Genomic DNA, 17126 nt, shown 5'->3' on the forward strand with positions numbered 1-17126 from the left:
TCGAGTCCTATCCAAGACTAAGAAACTGTTTACCAGCGATCCACAGAACCCATTGAATGTTTCATAGTCTGTAAGTGTTATTTATGGTTTTGTTTGCCTGCAATAAAACCTTTATATTGTGAGGAGCTTATTTGTCTGGTTTCTGTTGGAGCCTTTGAAATAGATTTTTTTAAAGCATGCATCACCTCACACATGAAGAAGTTACTGTAACCCAGAGAAGAGCAGCTAACACACCAACACCGTAAAGTGCACAGAGCCCTCTAATCCAGGGATGAATGGATTGATTAAATTATTGATAGATAATTTATTTCACAGGTTTCAGACTACGTTTGTACTTTTAACTCTTTAGCAGATCGTGTTACGCTCTGCTTCATCAGAAGCGGTAGAAGGGATATAATAATCAAACATACACTCTGTAATAAACGCCCTTATCCATCGTTCCATCTGGACTGACGGCGCTGAGGCCCAGAGGGAGTCCAGTCTGGAATCTGTCATTGTTCAAGCCTTTGCTGCTATCTGGTGTCGAAGAGGAGAAATGGCAACAACCGACTATCATTCCTTACCAAGATAGCGCACAATGAGTTATATGAAGAATTTACTACTTTAATCAAATTTTCGGGTTAAAAATTAAAGTGATAAAATGGGAAAAGTGAATTTTAAAGATTTTTTATGATGCATCCTGTTCAGACAACACAAGTCAACGTCCGTTATACACAGTCTATGTTTACAGTTTAGCTGGAAAAGAAAAGAGGCTGATGAACATTTAATAGTCTGAACAATTACTGAAACCACTATTTGTCCAAACCATGGAATGATTGTTTGTGTTGTTCTTCTGTAAATGTTGACGTTTTCTGTTTTTGCCACTGTCTAAGAAAACCGAATTAAACGAGTTTGCACATGAGTGCGTTCTGCAGTTCCGTGTCATCCACATGGATGCTGAGGATGCACTTTGTTCACATGCATTTGCAAAAGGCTGGCTGACGGCTCAGCTCGTGGTCACATTTACAAATTAAGGGCATCAATCCTTTTCTGTAAATATAGTTTATGTGACAGGATGATAATTTGACCCACGAGTCACATGACCACGTGTCTGTGTGCAGCCATTGACTCCTGAGCCCCTCTGAGCCGCCGCTGCCTTGGATTCCCACCGGTCAGCAAATGACTGTGGAAGAGGGATTAGCTCCACGCTGCAGGCAGCTCATCCAGAACCGTGCGTGGCTTTCTGTGAATTTGTGTTGGAAACTGAATGTGATTTAAAACATTAACAGCAGCACAGAAGCTGTTTTGTTCTTCTACCTGGGGGGGGGGGGGGGGGGGGGGGGGGGTATGCTTGAACGCCGTAGTGTTCAAACCTATCAGGTTTTATCATGTTTTAATAATAAGATGGTAAAATAACCCTTATCAGTTTATGACAAGGGTTTGTCCTGTGATTTTAAATGGACATCCAGGTCGACTTTGATTGATCCATGATCCTCCCCTGGGGTGTCCACAATGCTCTGTTGTGTACAGTGTGGACCTGACAGGAACTTTGAGTACAGGGCTTTTCCCTGTTAGGATCTTTGTTGTTCACTTTTGTTTACTTCAGATTATTAATAAATCTTATATCATCCCGCATTGAGCTTTCCTTTAATGATTGTCAGTGTTAACTTTGTGTTCCCCGCTGGTCAAGAGAAATTGAGAAATTAAGTGTTGATTTGTTCCAAGAGAAAAAATGAGTATTGTTTTCCCTGTTATTAACCCTTTGAGACTTGAACAATAAAATAATCACCAGAAAAATCTAATTCTGTCAAAGTTACTAAAAAAAATAGGAAAAAAAGACATGAATTTGTATATGTGTTTTAAATGTTAACAATTTTGCCATGGAAAATGCGAGGTTTTATTTGGGAAAAAGATATCGGAAGTAGATGTGTCAAAAATCCTGAAAGACCAAGTATCAAATATATTAAAGTCGAGTCGAGTGTACTAAAGCTCTTCTACAGTGGAATTTACACAGAATTCCTGACTGGACATGCAGGATTTCTGCTCTGAACAGCTACTTGTTTAGCGACTTGCATGACTATTGCATTAAGAATTGTGAACTCTGTTTGGGTGCTGTTCACAACCAGGCTGTTTAAAGACAAGAGTGAGCACTGATGAACATGAAGCCCTAATGGCACAGACACCGTCACAATGACATCTAGAGACAAACTAGTTAGGGTGGAAACACTTTATTCATTGGCTGATTGATTTACTCCTGTAAGTAACGCATGATACTATTGGACTTCTATAAATAAAAACATCCCTGGCGTGCAGGTTAGTCTGAGAATGGCACGAACGCTGGGCTGCCTCCCAGTTTGACTCTGTGACTGGTTCAGGTTTCATTTTTAAAAGATTCATAAAATCAGAATCATCCTGTCTTTACTTCCTTCAGTGTGTGAAGCTAAAAGGAAGAAGAAGAGAGAAACACTGGATCACCACATTTCTCATGATGCACACAAGGGATCTTTTTCTTTTCCCCACATCTTTGGAATTCCACAGCCCCACTTCACAATGCGAGCTTTCTGTGAAACAACTGAAGATGTCATCAAGGTTATATTTTCCTCCAGATGTCCCCCGGAAGGCATTACGCTCGTTTTCAAAGGCTTGGGATTCTATATTCTAAAAGCAGTGGAGTCTTTCTATCAAGATGCTGAAAAGCAATAACATCACTGTGCGTAATTATTTATATTTGTTCAAACTGATCCAGACTGAACTTGGAAGGTTTGGATCATGGGAGGCAGAATATTTGCGCATTTATCACGCTGCTATTGTTTTCTCTTTCTCTTAAATGAATTTGCTTCAAACATCCTCTTTAATTGCGATCTATGACGTCACAATGACTTTAAACTGGAGGTGCGCGCCTCCGTGTCGGACTCATTTCCTGCGCTGCCCGTTTATCTACACTCCATTCAGACTTTACGACCAGCTTCGCTTCACACACTTTGATAACACTTTGGTCCAAGTTCGTTTCGGGGGGAGAGAGAGGCGGAGGCGGGGGGGGGGGGGGGGGGGGGGGTGTACAAGACCATATTTAGGAACTCCATCCGTTGCGTCGACTCTGCGCGTCACCGTCGACTCCAAGCGCAGCGCAGCCTCAATTTTGACAAAGTGCGGCAGCTTCATTTAGCCGCAAATGGAATAAAGACGACAATGGCCTTCTTCCCTGGAGATTTATTATTCTTTTTAATCATCATTAGTAAGTAATGAACTCGTTTTTTTTGCACTTTGACCCTCTAGTTTCCTCCGTTATCGCCTCGCCCTACCGAACGCGTAAAAGGATCACCACTTTTATGTGTTTTATACCAGTTATTATAGCCGATTCGAGCTATTCACGTTTCTAACCGGATATATTCGTGCATCCTTCCTCTTACTTTAACGCATGTAAAGCGCAATAGCAGGGCGCATGCTCCACAGGCGGTGTTTCTGAATGAGTCCAGCTGGAAGTTGTTGTGAAGTCGCTTTCACGTCACTCTGCAGGCCTTTCTTCACCTGCTGCTAAATGCATGTGGACCCATAACGAATGCGCATGGCTCAGAGGAGTTCGTATTGGAGACGCAGTGCACGATACAACCTGTGGAAGCCTTCAAGCAGCAGACCTCTTTCATTATTCTCCTGGATGCACCTTTCCCATTTCAGAGTTAAAAGGGAACATCAGTATGTTGTGTGGTTTGCGCAGTGCCACTATGTGCTGCAGGTAAACAGGCGTGGCAGCAGGCGAGTCAGAGCCCTTGGATCTGGAACTCATCCACATTCCTCTTGCCTTCTGGTTGACTGGGTAAAGGCTTATAGCCTGTGTGGGCTTGTGGGCCTGTTGCTGCAGCAAGACTCGGAGCCAAGCAAATTCCTTGTCCTGGGGGGGTTCAAAAGGGTTGTGTTTAACGCCGCAATGCATCTTTGCTGAAACACACTCTGGTTTTTTTTGTGTGTGTGAGAGCTAACTTGCTTTCATGACTCAAGCTGATGTCACTGGAATACCCCACTGCTCAAAGGGAGAAGTCGGCGTGGCCGGATTTGCTGCTGAGACATCCTGATGGTGGTTTATTTTGGCCTTTTAGACATATAAATGGAGAAATCCACAATAATGATGAGATCTTTTTCCTGGTAGAATTTGCAGTTGATTTGAAATGGTCTTTATTTCCGGTGAAGAGTTATGCATTGTTATAAACCCTTATCTTCATTCTTCACCAGCTGACAGGGCCTGGCAGTCACAGTCCTTCAACGTCGGCACGGCAGGCGCTAAGATCTTCAGCGGACCATCAGTGGAGGAGTTTGGCTACACGGTCAAACAAGCATCAAACTATGAGGGCAAATGGTATGAAGTGAATGAAACTACACTGCTTTTTTGTCAAATTAATCATACATTTATTTCAAATGTATTTGCCAAATCTTTTAAAGATAAGAGGCTTTCATTTGTCCCCTGAGTATCTGAGTATCACAGAAAGTACACAAAACAAAGATCAGTTTCTGATTTGAAGCGCTTGTTTGTGGATACACCTTTGCCAGTACAAGTCTGAACACCACAGATTAGATTCCAGTCCCTGCAAGGTGCCCGACATGTTTCACTGAGATCAATCAGTCAGATACAAACAGCTGTGTTCATTAAAAAAAAACTATACCTCATCCCAGAGATACCATGTTTAATATCCCATTTACTCTGTAAATATTTGTAGTTTTTCTTTTGGTGAAATGTGCACTTTAGCATACCAATGCTAGCATTTTACTGTACTTTTAAACACAGGGTCAGGGTGGCGGGGTGGTGTAGTGGTTAGCGCTGTTGCCTCCCCGCAAGAAAATCCTAAAATTCAAAACAACTTGAGGCCCTGGGACTTTCCTGTGAGGATTTCCTCAGGCTCCTCCTTCCATCAGTCGATTGATGATTATAGGTGAATTGGTGACTTAACAGCCAGCTGGGATAGGCTCCAGTCCCCTTGTCACCCTGCACGTAATGATTGAATGAATGAATGAATGACCGATTAAAACATCCAGGCTCGCCGATCCACCAGCATGGCGGCAGACTGTTACTCATTTCATGCTTGAACAAGATGAATCCTCCATTCGCCCTCCTTTACAGGAACGCTTTGTAGCTTATAGCAAAACCGTGACCGCACTTAAGGAAATACTGAGATCAAGCATTAAAAATGATCAGTAGTTCTGCTGAAGTTGATATTGATTATTAAACACCATCCTGTGTCGATTCTGTCTCGCTGTAGAAACTGCTACCGCTGAGTGTTTGTGTGTTAGAATCAAACCCTCCTGGCATGCTTTAGAGATGACGCCCACCCCGTTAGTAGCATTTAGTTAAAGAGTAACTGTGATAGCAAGCCGTTGTGTCCTCTGAGTCAGTCTCGTGGAGTAACTCACTGTCTGGAAGAATGTCCTATCTACGTACGACTGTGGGAAGTGTGCTACGTCTGATAGTACAGATGGTGGCGTTCAAGAGGAAATGGTGACACATCCTGTTTATGCCCTCTGACTTATACAGAGCATTGAAGCCTTTAAATTATTGAGTCATTGTTGATGTTGTGGAAAAAGCACACTGTCGTAAGCTGAACAAAATAGTGGTGGCAAAAGAAGTAGGGAAACGAATCAAATCTAAGCTCAAGTTTATCACATTTAGAATAGTTGTCTTTAGCATCACAACCTTGTGCCGGTGAAAGCTGGGGCCTACAAAACTCTTCCCAAAGTTTCATTTCCAGAAATGTCATTATAAAAGCAAAAACACTGATTATCCGCTGAGGCTCACTGCTCGGAACTTCTTCTGACTCAGCATAATTACCGGTAATTGTGTACAAATCTATGCAAGATATACTGCACGGTAGGCTTTTAAAGTTATAAACAGAACTGTTAATGTCTGTGTTTATTCCATTGTATTTTATTTTTTTACCTGAGTAAATTCCTTGTTTTTGTGCACAAGCGTGGCCAGTAAAGCTGATTGAGATGTTTTCTGCAGGCTCCTGACCGGCGCTCCTTGGAGTGGCTTCCCTACAAACAGAAATGGAGATATTTACAAGTGTCCAGTCTCAGGGTCCCAAAACACCTGTGAAAAGCTCAATCTTCAAGGTAGGGTTTAACCTTTGACCTTTCTACCAAACATTGTTCATGTACTTAAACTTTATAAACAGATGCTGAAAACATCGGTGACTCTCAAGCATCCAGGATGTCTCTGGACATTTCTGGAATCAAATGTCAAATGAAAAGCATGACGTGTGTCGAATGTGAACTTAAATAAAAGTATTTTTTTTGTCTTTATCTACAGATTTTGTCACTATTCCTGATGTCAAAAATGTCGATGTCAACATGTCCCTGGGTTTAACTCTGACCCAGATGGCTGAGGATGCTGGTTTGATGGTGTGTGTGTGTGTGTGCGCGCGCGCGTGTATCTGCGTGTGTGTTCAAAAGAAAATCACATGATATTACAAAGAGCCTGATTTTTTTTTGACATTTTTAACCTATAATATTACACATATATGATACATATATCCAACATATATGTTGGATTTCCTCTAACATTAAACTGTCATTGTCCTCTTGAAGGGAAAGTGTCAGTGTCTGATTGTTGCAGTAGGAGGCAATTCCAGGTCATCGTTTTACCGACCACAACAGACGCGCCCCCACAAATGATGCTGAAAAATTCACTTCACGCTGAATTTTTAGTGATCCCATTGAACGCCCTTCTCTTATGCTGTGGTGCAGGTGTGTGGTCCGGTGTGGGGGCAGCAGTGTGGCAGTCAGAACTTCTACCCAGGGGTGTGTACAAAAATGAGCCCCCTTTTTCAGCCTCAACCTGCCTTCTCTCCTGCCGTCCAAAGTAAGCTCTGTCCTCGTTTTACCCAATTATGACCGTTTTAAGATGTTTGTCATTTTGCTTATGAGTAATTGAGCTTAGAGTTGTCGCAGTGCAGGAAGTCAACACTTACAGCAGTAATGTGACGGACATGACCCCAGTTCCATTAATCGCTGCTGCTTAAATGCATGATCATGTTTTGTATATTACATTTATATGTTTTCAGCGTGCGGGGGGCCCATGGACATTGTGATCGTTTTGGATGGCTCCAACAGCATTTATCCATGGGAACCAATGACATTGTTCGTCCAAAAATTAATACCTTCACTCGACATTGGTCCCCTAAACACGCAGGTGACGCCGTATTTCCTCCGCCATAACGTGAATTCTAAGCAGAGATATAGCAGGAGATGATCTTTGTCATGGGGTCGTCAACAGCACAAGTCTGGAGTTTATTTCACACCATTTCCTTTTCTTTTTTTTTTACCCCGCCAGGTCAGCGTCATCCAGTATGGAGTTAATCCAAAGTTTGAATTCAGACTGAACGAGTATGAAACCAAAGATGAGGCGGTTGCTGCTGCTTCCAAAATCACGCAGATGTTTGGCACCCTTACCAATACCTTTAACGCAATCCAATTTGCCAGGTTGGTGTGGACTTTTGTGCATGTATGAGCTAAGTCCTATGCTTATGTTGCTTTGTGCATTTGTCTGTCTGATTATCTGGTTTATTGTTGCACCTGATATGGACTGAATGATTGCAGGTGGTCCTCACTTAATGAGCTAAAGAGAGTGTCACAAATTGAATATGAGCGGTCCCCAAAAAGCAGAGAACAGAGACTAGGAATAAGTTTCATTTTTTAAAATTCTTTTTCCATTTTAAAAGAGGAATTTTAAAAGGGAAGGGAAGGGAATTTCCACAGTCCAGAATGGGGCCACTCACACAGTTCCCCTCAAACACCGTGTTGCAACCAAAAATAAAATATCAGGAAACAACGATGCCTCAAGTTTGACTCTTTATCATTATATTCAAACACTCATTATATCCAAAATGTTGCCTGTTAACGGGGGCTTCGGTTAACAACGAAATCGTTTAGCGACGGGGTCTTCAGAACGTAATTCCATTGTTAAGTCGGAATCACGTGTACCTATTTGGTTTTTGGATTTCAACATCTGTCAAGAAAAAAGCCCCCCCCCCAAAAAAACATACAGCATTTTTGCAACAAACGAAAGCCATCCACTCTGTCTGCTCTCATCAGTCAGAGGGCGTTCAGTCCGAGTTATGGTGGCCGTCCAGGAGCTGCTAAGGTGATGGTGGTCGTCACTGATGGAGAATCCCATGATGAGTCAATCAGAGATGCAGTTATCGCTGAATGTGAACGACAAGGCATCACTCGCTTCGGTATCGCAGTAAGTGACGACCCACATTTCTTCTCGCTCGGACTTGTACCAGCGATGCGTGGCGAGATGCATGACCTCCCCTGACTGCATGTCACTGTCTTGTACTTTATGCAGTAGTAGAAAACATTTGGACAGTGTGCGAAACTGTGTTTTTTCAGTTTGCACTATAAAACAATCCATACTACCAGTAGTCAATAGATCAGTGCTTAGTCAAAGATAAAAGATTTAGATCACATGTATGGGTTGGTTTTCATTAGAGGGCCCTGAAGCTGTTATGAATTTGGACCGTCAACAGTTTTTAATTCATATTTAAGTTACCCTGATAGTTAGCAGTGTGAATGTGAATTGGCATCACGATGCAATGGCTTCCATTTGAATAGCTTTGTTAAACTATGAAAACATATTTTCCGCATGTTTCTGATTTGAGGAGCGATCCGAGATGCTCTGATGTATTGCTCGGATTTGCACAGTTGCACAATGCTGAGTTTGTGGCATTCCCCCTTTTCCCCCAGGTTCTAGGTTATTACAGTCGGCACAACATCGACCCAGAAAACCTGATTAAAGAAATCAAATCCATCGCCAGTTTACCAACAGAGAAATTCTTCTTCAACGTATCAGAGGAGGCGGCTCTCTCGACCATTGCCGGAACTTTGGGGAACCGCATCTTCAACATAGAAGGTGAAAATGTTTCTGTTTCTTTAAGAGGCATGTTGTAACATTCCTGCTCTAGCTAAAGATCCCAAGACAGACCTGGAGATCTGTCTCTTCTTTCTTTTCATTTTGCACTTTGTTGTCGGATTCTGGATGCGTTCTGCTTTTTGTTTGTGCCGCTAACGTGGTGCTCTGCTTACACAAGGCACTGGGAAAGGGGGCGATAACTTCAAGATGGAGATGTCCCAGGTGGGATTCAGTGCTCACTACTCCAGCAAACAGGTATACAGCCCTGCCTTGTAACAAAAACAACCTTCCATTAGTTGTGGCAGTCAGGTGATTAGGTGCCAAAGCTTTGCACGGGGGGGGTCCAAAGTATTTTAAGGAAAATTTGTTACCGGATACAAAATGATAAAGCTCTGAGGTATTTCCCTGGTGTTTGTTAACTGGTCTTTGACGTGTGCTCCATAAGGATGTCATGATGCTGGGAGCAGTGGGAGCCTACGCTTGGAGCGGGACGGTCGTCCATCAGAAAGGGTCCAAAGCAGACATCTTTCCCTTCTCAGCTTTCGAGGGAGCCCTTGATGACAGGAACCACAGCTCATTACTGGGTAGGTATTTACAGTTGTTTTCCATGTTTATTTTACTACATGCTTCCATTATTTGAAGTCTTTGCGTGAAACAGTACAGGGATGGTGGCGTGGCCGTTGGATGAGCTGGCGATACAAGTCTAGACTCTTCTCTGGCAGCAGGGTGGATGCCCTCAGGTCTTACACCAACGTAGCTGACAGACCATGTTTCTGATAGCATATCTTGTCTAAGTGGATCGGCTATGTGGTATTTTTGAGTGAAAACTGGTTAGTGAGATTGTCAGCTCCTCGGCCAGTTAACCACTGAGGTTCCACTAGGGGTGTAACGGTTCGTGTGATGTATTGAACCGTTTCGGTTCTGCATGTTCGGTTCGGTCTGCTTTTATTTATATATACAAATTCTATTGTTTTCATATTTTTTTTTAATAAAAACATTTTAAGTTACTTTTTCTTTTTTTACTGCTTTTTTTTTACCGAAATTTAACCGAAACGAAATGACATTTTATTGTACCGTTACAACCCCTACTAAGCACAGTGTCTGTTAAGAAACCAGATCTCATGATGCTGAGAAAACACTCATACGAAACACTGGAACAGTATTTCTATCTTCGAATAGAAATTAAAGTCCATCTGTAGTTTAGTTGTGCAACGTATTTGTGATTGCACAACTAAAATATGCATATATGAATCATATTTAATAACGTTTTATATTTTATCATGTTCCTCCCATGCAGTCCTCTTCTCTGGACAGCCTGTATAATATATATATTAATAATAATAATATATATGATTTATCGATGAACTGAGCCTGGACTTAGACCGCTGTCCAAGGGTAACGTGTCACAGCGAGTAACTTGTGTGTGGTTTCCAGGTTACTCCGTCACCACACTGAGCGATGGCTCCACAGAATACTTTGTCGCCGGCGCACCCCGCTCCAACCATTCTGGACAAGTTATTGTCTACACAGTCAATGCCCAGAAACAAACTGCTATCATTGACTCAGAAAGAGGGAAACAGGTACTCACATCAGAGGATGTACTACTCCCATTTTCTCCAGAGATCCACTGTAAACGGGTCACGTGTAGCCTAAACAAAGTTAAGCCTCTAATGTTTGTTCCAGATCGGGTCATACTTTGGAAGTGTCCTGTGCTCGCTGGATGTGGACAAGGATAAGGTGACTGACCTCCTGCTGGTTGGTGCACCCATGTTTATGAACGGCATGAAGAGGGAAGAGGGCAGGGTCTACCTCTTCTCTGTCACCAAGGTAACAACAGGCCAACCTTGTGGTCTGGATGTCCTAAGTAACAGTGTACAATGACATCACCATCACTATTCACACTGAGACAAGTGAAGAGATGCCGCTCATGATGACGTTTCCTTCAGTTACATAGAGATCCCCATTTAAAAGTGGGTGTCCTGTACTTGAGATATTATCTGTGTTGAATTATAAATCAACATTCTACTGACATTCCTCATATTTCAAGGACGTTTCACTCGACTCCCCACGTGCTTCCTCTGTCCTCTCACCTGAAGGGCATACTAAACGAGCAGGGGTTCCTCAGCGGTTCATCCCCAAATGAGAATGCTCGTTTTGGGATGGCTATATCTGCAGTTCCTGACCTGGATGTCGATGGGTTCAATGATGTTGTGGTTGGAGCCCCTCTGGAGGACAATGAAGGAGGTGTCATCTACATCTACAACGGGGAGAAGAATACGCTGAAGAAACAGTTCACACAGGTGTGGCGTCTGACTGGTCGAGCATGTTTGAGTGTTTGAAGATCTTTCTTTCTGAAAACTGTAGTCTTTTCAAATGGCAACGTTCTGGCTTTAAGAAACACTAAGAGAAATCAAGAAAAAAAAATTGTGGTACTCAATAATAATTGCTATTTTCGATCAAGCAGAGGTATTTTGATTAAGTTCAAACCTCAGAGACTACAAGCTGTCATAAAAGCCAACAAAGCCTATTTTGTTTTGGGATTCCATAATTTCGTCCTTCCAAATTGAGTGATTCCATAAAGCAATTGTTATTACCAGAATTGTTTTTTCTTGATTTCTTGTAGTGTTTGTTAAAGTCAGAAAGATGCCATTTTAATAGACCTTAGTTTTGTGGCATGTCTGTGATGTGCTTTCTTTTCTGCAAAATGAAACAACTGAATGAGCATCGATCAAGGCTCGTGGTTCCGTTGTTTTTGCCAGGGGGCTGCGGTTCATTAAACTCTGTAATAGTGATGATCTTTGTTGATCTTCAGAGAATCCTTGGCTCTAAGCTGGATCCTCAGTTGCAGTATTTTGGACGGTCCCTGGATAGCTACAAAGATCTGAATGATGACACACTCCCTGACATCTCCGTTGGTGCATATGGCAAAGTAGTGCAGCTTTGGTGAGTTTATTTCCCTTTTATGTCTAATATCGGTGGAGCTGTTAATGACTCAAACTGTGCTTGGCTTTCAGGTCCAGAGGTGTAGCATCTGTCAGCGCAAAAGTGTCCTTCGACCCCAATAAAATCAACATTTTCAACAAATTGTGCGACATTAACGGACGCAAGCTTACATGCTTCAACACCAATCTCTGCTTTATTGCTGAATTCAGGCCAAAGAACCCAGTTGGACCCATCGGTAAACCTGATTGATTACCCGATAGACTTTCTGTTCACAATCTTGCTACTTCTACTTATACAATGTGCTGTTGAATGTTGTTTGATATGATCCGTGACACATATGTCTGGCCACTAAATATGAAGCTATGTCATTCAGCATGAAGGCTGAAACTGCAGTGAAGCAGCTGGTGTGTCTGTCTGACACTGCGTTTAACATTTAGTAGATTATAGTCCCATATAGATTAAAAGAGGTGATAAATAAGATGGGCTTGATGGTGTGGCTGCTGTGACAGCATGTCGCCCGGTTCTCGAGCTGATCTAGCTGGGCACATCCTCACTAACGCCAGCATCTCGGCTCACTTCTGCTTCCGGAGCTGGTGATGAGCATCATACCAAAGTTAAGGCATGGGACCATTGCAAATTGGAATATACACATTAAAAGCGCTGTTGCAATTTTCTGACAAGGAGTTTGCTCTTTAATGCGTTTGTGATCATTCGACCCTCTATCTATTTAAGATATGCTAAGCTAACAAAACGCTTTCAAATGACTGTCTATTTTATTTTATTTTTTATTGACGTGTACTCGTGTGTCTCATGTCGTGCTCTCGTTATTTCTTTCAGATATATCCTACACCTTAACCCTGGATGCCGACTTGCAAGCGTCCCGTGTGACGTCCAGAGGACTGTTCTCTAAAAACAATGAACGCTCCCTTACAGAAAAGGCAAAGATACAATCTACATCTCTGTGTCGAGACTACCAGGTCTACGTTCAGGTAAGGAATGAAAATGATCGGCCTTGTGTCTGTGATTTCCCAGCGTGATGTCATCGGAGTGGTGGCTGGTTTTATGTGAGGACCTAGTTCTCGTCTAAGGGACAGTGCTTCATAATTCTTTGTCCAATATCCATTGAAAATGATGTCCTGTTTTTTTTTTCTGTATGTGGTTCCTCCAACAGGAGGCGCCAGACTTTGTTAATTCCCTCAGTCTGAAAGTAGAAATTGAACAACGGAGCGCAGACGTGAACCCTGTTCTCGATATGTTTTCTCCAAGTGCCTGGGAGTTCTTTGTAAGTGGCAGTTACAATACGTGACATCTCTGAACCCAATACTCAGAGTAAAAAGAGGACGTTACAGAAGACTTCAGCCATAATTGTTATTTTGCAGGCGTTTTAAGATTCCATGGTGTGTGCGTGTGTGTTGTGATGATTACAGGCTTTTAAAACTGTCTTCCTCTGACTCACACAACTTCTCAGATGCTCTTATTTCCCAATGACAATATTAAAATCCCCCCAAAGAGGCTAAATGTGATTCATTGTATTTGTAGTAGTTTTTTTTTTTTTTTTACAGTTTAGCCTTTTAGGAAAATCTATCATAATCTATTGATAAAGCATCCTTTGACGAATGATAGAAATGTTGCTCTGTTATTGTTTTAGAACCCCTTCACCAAAGACTGTGGCTCTGACGAGGTTTGCATCAGTGATTTGGTCCTGAGTGTGAAGACAAACACAAAGGGATCCAGGTGAAGAGTGCATGATGCATGACGACACGCTTTCTGTGTCAGCTACGGTGTCGGCTGAGGCCTTAAAGTACACAAATATATTTTCTACCAGCCATACCAGAAGTTATTTATGTTTAGTTTTTGTGCTCAGAAAAACATGCAGTTATTTGTGTCAAAGCATGAATGAATTTACACTTTTTAGTCTTGATTCTTTGTTTGTGCATTTTCAAAGTAATAGAAACCAGAATCTTTGTGAAAGACATGCCGTTCGTTGTTACTGGATATTCTTATTGGGGGCCTGGATTATGCGCCGGCCCCTGTAGCAGCTCTGGAGGTTGTACTGCCCTGTTTCTGTCTAGCCTGGTGGCCACCATGGACACATTTATACAACAGGAAAAATAATTGTGTTTTTATTGAATGTTGGGGTTAAGGTTACGGGTAATTTGCCCTTTCGTGTTATACATGGATAACGTTCAATTCTTGGGTGATATATCTTGAGTGGATTGATGAACATAAAGGGATGTGAAGAAGAAAATTCACTGGGATAATCTAACACTTTTAAGAATTTGAAATGCTATTTAAAAAAACGTTTGTACATCATAGGGCCGGTTTTATCACCATGATGCCTTGTACATCTAATCCAAGTGGCCACTCCCTTGTTAAACTAGCACACCTCAATAACAAGGCACAAAGGTTGACTAGAAAATAACATCTGCAGGAATGTCATTGCTGGGGCCGCCCAACCTACAAATTGCCGGAGTCAACACTGAACTACACCTGCATGTACGTGAAGAACACGATAATAATCAATCTCCCACAGTGAAACAAGGATAATAAATCGTACTTCTACCCCTTCGTCCACTGCACTGGTTCTTTGATCATCTGCGACATGCACTGAGTGCAGTAATCTGACATTGTGTGTTGCAGCTCTGCACCGGCTCTGATCAGAGCTAACAACCAAGAACTGTCATTTGAAGTTGCTGTGAAGGACGAAAAGGAGAATGCATACAACACTCAGCTGCTGGTCACGTACTCCAGCAACCTCTACTACTCATCTGTGTTTCCTCCTGTGAGTGATGAAGGCTCAACTGCAAGATGTTTGCCTTAAGATGATGTCGCAAAGCCAAGATCGGATTCAGAATTTGGCAGTAATACTAATGCAATGAAGCCCAATAATAATTATGTACTATTCTGAATTATTCCCTGCAGACAGAGGGAGTGAAATGCACCGCAATACAAACTCAAACTGTCACTTGCCAAGTGGGATACCCAGCGCTGACGAAAGGTGAAGAGGTGAGAATAACGGTCATGTCCTGAGCTAGTCCAAATTCTTGTTAACCACATTTATTTGTCTGACTATTTATTTAACTGATACAGTCCGTGCATTATTTTGTTACAGATGGGATTTAAAATCAACTTTGATTACAATTTTCATCAGCTGCAAAAGCAAGCCGAGGTGACATTTGAGGCTAAGAGGTGAGCTGATTATGAAACCTGACTTTGGATTTCCTACTAAGGCTTATTGATAAGTAACATGTTTTTGTTTTTTACAGCGATAGTAAAGAAGAAAGACTTGCCGACAACAAGGTGGACATATCCATTCCTGTTCGATACGATGCAGGGGTCGTTCTATCTTGGTGATTTTACTTTGATATCCTCTCTAAGTCCAACCTTGAACTGTGTGATGATGGCAGATCTCAATATTTTTTGGTTCTTCATCCTATAGGGAGTCAAATATCAACTTCTACGTGGCAGATGCTGCCATCCCTGTGGTAGAAATGGTGAAAACTCTGGACGACATCGGCCCAGAGTTTAACTTCACAGTTAAGGTACAATCAATCAATTTGTCTCTGAAAATATCAACAGCCAATTTGTCATTTGATGAATTATACAACATGTATATTAAATCAAATTGCATTTTAAAGGTTTCAACAGGTAACTTCCCTCTCGGCCTCCTATACATGACCATTGGTCTGCCGATGAGGACTAACGGTGGAAACCAGATCCTCTATATCACCAGCGTGGACACGCAGGTGAGTCCTCTGCTTCAAAGGCCTGTAAAACTGCTCTACGACACAAATGTCTGTCTGTAGTTCTTTAATTCATAACACGTTAATAAAACAATTCGATATACATGTGCAGAGTGTAACTCAGTGGCTAGAGGTTGGTGGTGGGCTGATATTATACTATGACTAAGGACTCGGCTCCATTGATGGCCGAACCATTTGGCAACTAGCCTGACCCGACTGACCTGAAACTTCTCCATTTGTAGGGAGGCTCTATCAGCTGTGATTCCAGCAGTCTGGTTGATCCTCTGAAAATCGGGGTGAAGGTCCACGAGGAGTCTTTCTCTGAGGAGAGCCTCCGAGGCATAGAGGAACTGGTCTGTACTGTAGTTATTCCACGTAACAGCAGCGCAAGCGTTGACTGATATTTAATAGTGGAGCGCACGGTTCATTAAAAAAAAAAAAAAACACAGATACAAAACAGCTTTTAAGCAAACTCAAAGTGTTCCCTTTGCTAATGTATTTTTTTTTTTTAACTAACAGGACTGCGAGAGTGCAGAATGCAAACGTATGAAATGCATCCTCAAAGACACTGAAGTTCAGAGTGACTACTATGTGAAAGTTAAAACGAGGATCTGGAGTGGCACCTTCGTCTCGGTAAATATTTTATTCATTCATTTCGGAGTGCTGTGTGCTCTTTCTGCTCTGGTCACCATCACCTTTCTGACGGTGCTGATGTGTCTTTGATGACTATGACAGGCCACCTATCAGAGCATTGAGCTGATTTCCAGCGTTGATGTTGAGACCTCCAACCCTGAGCTGGTCATTATCGAACGCAAACATCTACCGGTGAGATCTGTTTTTAGACCTTTAGCTATAGGTCTTTATGACTTTTGTTAAGAAAGTGTAGAAATAACAGACGCTGAACATTTCAGCAGTAACTTACAGCATTATTTAAGTGCTGCTGTCCTTTGTCCAGTGGTTTGTAGTGAAATGTAGAATTCCTTTCATGCTAAATGCAGCAAAAGTCTGACATTCTACATTGTTTGCCTCAGATTCAGCGCACATAGTTTATAATTGTCAAAGTGGTTGTTTGTGCATCAATACATTATCAGTCAGGCAACGCCTGTAGTTACCCCTTCTGGCCTCTAGGTGGCGCTGACGATCAGTAAACCTGGAGAGAAAGGCGAGGTTCCCGTGGGAGTGATAGTTGGCAGCGTCATTGGTGGACTGCTCTTGTTGGCTCTGGCTGTTGGCCTGCTGTGGAAGGCAAGTTCTGTCTGTACTTTCATAAAATGTACCGCTTTCAGTCAGTCGGTGTCCCCTATGTTCGTATGGGGGGACTGATTAATGTATAACAGCAATGATGATGGGATCTCTTTTTTCCAGTTTGGGTTTTTCAAGAGAAAATATCAGCAGCTCCAGAGAGACGACGACGACGACGACACGCAGAGCCGCGCGTACGTCGATGAAGTGCTGTGATCTGTGATCTGAAGAGGGAACCAGCAGCTTGCTCTTCTTGCTGGATTATTTACAGTGTGAATACTGGTACTTGTCACTGGTACTTGTAAAGTACAAAATGAACT

The 17126-nt window shown here is 42.3% G+C and overlaps 1 protein-coding gene across 1 annotated transcript; it reads left to right on the plus strand.

Annotated features, from left to right (window-relative positions):
* Window positions 1-3168: 3168 nt before the first annotated feature.
* On the plus strand, window positions 3169-17126 carry LOC137916798 (integrin alpha-2-like). The gene is made up of 30 exons (XM_068759761.1): window positions 3169-3214; window positions 4207-4330; window positions 5969-6078; window positions 6275-6366; window positions 6712-6826; window positions 7029-7156; window positions 7298-7446; window positions 8059-8209; window positions 8713-8878; window positions 9057-9133; window positions 9324-9462; window positions 10313-10458; window positions 10562-10705; window positions 10975-11178; window positions 11691-11821; window positions 11893-12056; window positions 12659-12810; window positions 12993-13103; window positions 13470-13555; window positions 14462-14603; window positions 14744-14827; window positions 14934-15010; window positions 15088-15171; window positions 15261-15363; window positions 15460-15567; window positions 15807-15917; window positions 16084-16197; window positions 16300-16389; window positions 16693-16809; window positions 16930-17126. The coding sequence occupies exons 1-30, from the start codon at window positions 3169-3171 to the stop codon at window positions 17020-17022; spliced, it is 3558 nt and encodes a 1185-aa protein (XP_068615862.1). The 3' UTR covers window positions 17023-17126.

This window comes from Brachionichthys hirsutus, unplaced genomic scaffold (genome assembly GCF_040956055.1).
Source record: "Brachionichthys hirsutus isolate HB-005 unplaced genomic scaffold, CSIRO-AGI_Bhir_v1 contig_1323, whole genome shotgun sequence".
NCBI lineage: Eukaryota > Metazoa > Chordata > Actinopteri > Lophiiformes > Brachionichthyidae > Brachionichthys > Brachionichthys hirsutus.